Source organism: Convolutriloba macropyga, chromosome 13 (genome assembly GCF_964194025.1).
Source record: "Convolutriloba macropyga chromosome 13, txConMacr16.3, whole genome shotgun sequence".
Classification (NCBI taxonomy): Eukaryota; Metazoa; Xenacoelomorpha; order Acoela; family Convolutidae; genus Convolutriloba; species Convolutriloba macropyga.
The window spans coordinates 23,092,619-23,096,548 of NC_134480.1; the positions used below are offsets into that span (position 1 = coordinate 23,092,619).

General features: G+C 33.6%; 1 protein-coding gene across 1 annotated transcript; it reads right to left on the minus strand.

Annotated features, from left to right (window-relative positions):
• Nucleotides 1-213: 213 nt before the first annotated feature.
• Nucleotides 214-2,069, minus strand: LOC142351855 (uncharacterized). Its single transcript, XM_075404086.1, has 2 exons — nucleotides 1,831-2,069; nucleotides 214-1,034 (listed from the first exon to the last, which is right to left on the minus strand). The coding sequence occupies exons 1-2, from the start codon at nucleotides 2,035-2,037 to the stop codon at nucleotides 330-332; spliced, it is 912 nt and encodes a 303-aa protein (XP_075260201.1). The 5' UTR covers nucleotides 2,038-2,069; the 3' UTR covers nucleotides 214-329.
• Between the last annotated feature and the right edge of the window lie 1,861 nt (nucleotides 2,070-3,930).

The window sequence follows — 3,930 nt, forward strand, 5'->3', positions numbered from 1 at the left end:
GTGACAGTTGGGGCAGTGGAATAAGCATTGGAAGGCATGCAGGAGGTCAGAGGTTCGAACCCGTGTAGGGACGATTCTTTTTTGTAAGAATACTGAGAACGCGGTGAAAAAAAATAATTCACCGCGATTCACCGCATTCACCGCAAAAAGATGTAAGAAATACGCGGTGAAAATTATTTTTTTTCACCGCATTTCACCGCATTTCTTACGAAAATTCACCACCAAACCTCGACCCGGGAACTCAATTCTACTTTGAGAAATGGATTCTATAGGTCGAACTGAAATTTATGAATTGTTGAAGATTTTTGCTGAACAATTCAAACAAAACTTTAAGTCATTCCTCTTCCCTTTGGTCCGCATGAGGGAGCCAAAACACCCACCAATTTGCTACTGGATGTAACGTATCCAGAGTAGGTGACTATTATCCTTTCTGCAATATCCTGCAGCCTCTTTTCGACCGCATACACCAAATATGAACCCATTTTTGTGAACGCTTTCCTCTTAAACATGTCAATGTCGGTGGCTCCGAAGAAAGGGTGATTTCTGAAGTATTTTCTGATAGCTTTGAAGTGGGAACTGTTTTCGGGCATATTTGTCATCAAGTAAACAATCTCATTTTTATGAGGAACTCCGAATGATGCTATTTTGTCAACCATTTGTTTCGCGTTCAGTTTCTGCAAAACACACGGCTTATCGCCGGCTCTTATGTGCATCACTGTCAAATTGAATGGACCTTTGGAACCATATCTTGTTGCAGTCTGGTTGAAGAGATCGAATTTGATCTTTTCGGCAGCAGTTTTTACAAAACGAGAAGGCCCGCGGGTGCCTCCTACAAGCTGCAAATTGGTGACATTGGGTTCAGAATAAATAGAAGAATTCTGTAACTTCATATGAACTACCATTCCATGACAATTACGAGTTGGCGTACAAGACGAAGGTGGCCTTCCGTACTCTATTGTCAAAATGCTGCTATTGGGCTTTAATCTTGTTGGCATTTTTCGTAAAATTTTCACCCGGCATCTGAACTTTTCTTCCTAAAAAAGGCAACAGTTCCATGCAAGCATTCAGTGTACGTTCTGTGAGTTTGCGGAATTTCTATTCATCTCAATGATCATGACATTAAATAATGACAGTAGCATTTTGAGTATAACCCCAGTAAAACGAAACTCGAAATACCTCGACAAGTCTTGCAAGATCTTATTTAATTGACTCAACTTGAAATGCTTCATCAAGAACTTGACAATAGAAGTTTTCTCGAGAAATCATGATAGGATCTTAATAAGTGCTTACCAAGATTCATCAAGCAGAAATCTTTCTAAAAATTTCTATATACTTTATAGGTGTAAACTCCCACCCAGTTATGTAAGGCTTGTTTTTATGAAATTTGGGTATTTTTGTTCACAATTTCCAGATTTTTTGCGTTAAATTTTGTCAATTTTGCTAAAAAATGTATAAATTGTTAATAGCAGTACTGTTGTTGTCAATTTTAAAGACAAATGAGTGTTGCTGACTATTTTGATTTAAATTTTTTTGTCAATAATTGTGGCTAATTATTTCAAATTTCATCAAAAATTGCCGAAATAACATTCTTCAGTCCACTTTGATTAATATTGCCGTAAGTACAAACCCAACAACAACTAACACCATATTTATAGACTACTTCCATTGAGAGTAGTTTGGAATTTAAACGTTCTTGTTTTTTGCTAACTTTACTCTATGACTTTCAAAAAGCAGCATTTGTTTTGATTTTAAACTAACAAATTATCTAGGTCTGTAACATTCGATATAATTGAATTGGTGTGGCGCAAATAACTGGTTCAAAGAACTTACTCTGACTTGCATCTCATACGAAAGCTTCGAAAGATCTAGAAAGTCTCCATATTTCCAACCCATTGAAAACGTGTATTCCTTGGAATTTGGGTTATGTAATCCTAGAAAACTGGGACTGTAGTCCACAAATGTCCTGTTGAATCTGAGAGCCAATTCGTACGCGTGTCTGAGATTGAAGTTTCCATTTCCTTCATTATAATCAGACATTCTATAATCGACTCTTTTATGAACTCATAATAGCATATAGTCCAGGTCCTCAGTAAAAAATAATCTTATAAGATCCGGTTACTATTTTGTATTATTCTTACACAAAGCTGTTAACTCTTGCAAAATTCAATCAGGACATTATTATTCTTCTCATTATAAATGGCAAATAACTATTCTAAATAACTAGTATATTAAGAACTTTTTATAATATGCAACATATTATCATTTTTATTCGTTAGTACAACAAGGCGGCTCGGTAATGTGCGATCGCACATAAGGTTCCGACCCCGCTCATCCACAATTTTGGCATAATTGTCTACCAAATGAGGAACAGATGGAAAAACACAAAAAATTCAAGTATTTTTCACAAAAAAACTGGTGTATGAAAGAAAAGATAGCCTCCAAAGTAAAAAACTCAGTGGATTAAAAAATGATGCATTAGATTGATGAGATATGCCGATATTAAGAAAGCGAGCTAAGACGAACGGCAAAATCAAACAACAACAACAAACATTAATTACATCAAAAAATTTATGCCCGTTTTAAAAACAAAACTTAATAACAAAGTCAAAATAGCGTCAGAAAAACTGAAAACAAACAAAATAAATTGTAATTCACCAGAAGCAAATGGTTATTCACCAGTTCATAATAAAGCTTGGTAACAATTAGACAAAAAGGGAACAGAAACTTTAAAGTTAGAAATTTCGCTGATTTTTTTTCTAAAAAAAAAACAATTAATTTCAAAGTAATGAAAACAACTAGGAATCAACTAAAATATCCCATAGCTTTACAATTACCATTGCTTCTATAGAAGGGAATTAACAGCTCTTGGTATTCATTTTTTTATGCAGTTACAAAAAGAACAACAAATAGACAACAAACTAAAAATCAATTAAAACTTGCCAGAAAAAGCTTTGGAAACCGTAAAGCCATACTTTGGCCCACAAAATATGTTCGATTGCACCTTTGTCGAACAGCGATAAAGTATTATGTGGCCGTTCATTAATGAAAATAAGCAGCAATTAGACAAAAAAGAAAAAAAAATGCAACATTATTTAATACTTGATTTTTTTTCGAAAAAAATTTATTTCCAAAGAGATAAAAGCCATTAATTACAAAACGATTATTTAAAATAGGATCGTCCATTCTTCCAAAGGAAGTCCTTGAGACCTGCAATTATCAGGAGTATGTCTTACGCCTACAAAAAGAACACCAAAAATGACAAAAATTAAAAACTCACTTTCTTTTTTTGTGAAAAACCAGTGTGGAAGCTAGTAAAGTCATAACGAATTCTCCTAAAACATTAGATTTTGTGACACCAATCCCATTTGACACCATCCTCTCAAACTTAATATTTTACCTCTCAATAATGAAACTAGTTAACAATTAGACCAAAAAGAAAAAAGCCAGATTATGTAACACTTGTTTTTATCGAAAAAAATTTATTTCCAAAGACATAAAAGCCATTAATTACAAAATGAAAAAATTGAATAGGTTTGTTTATTCTTCCAAAGGATGCCCTCGAGACCTGCAATTAGCCAGAACAAGTCTTACATCTACAAAAAGGTAGTAAAATATGACAAAAATCAAGAATTAGTTTAATTTTTTTGTTAAAAACCCGTGTCGAAGCCAGTAAAGTCATAACGAAATCATTAAAAACATTAGATTTTTTGACACCAATCCCTTTAGACAGCTTCCTTTGACAAAAAATTCCATCTTTAACATTTAATTAACGAGACCACATAACAAACAGACAATAAAGGAAGAAAATTGCGAAATTGAAATGTTTTTTTTTTCATTGTTTTCAAAGTCATGAAAGCCATTATTTATCTTCTAATAACAGAACATCGGCTCATCTACTCTTCCAGGAAAATCCAATCAAACCGGTTCATT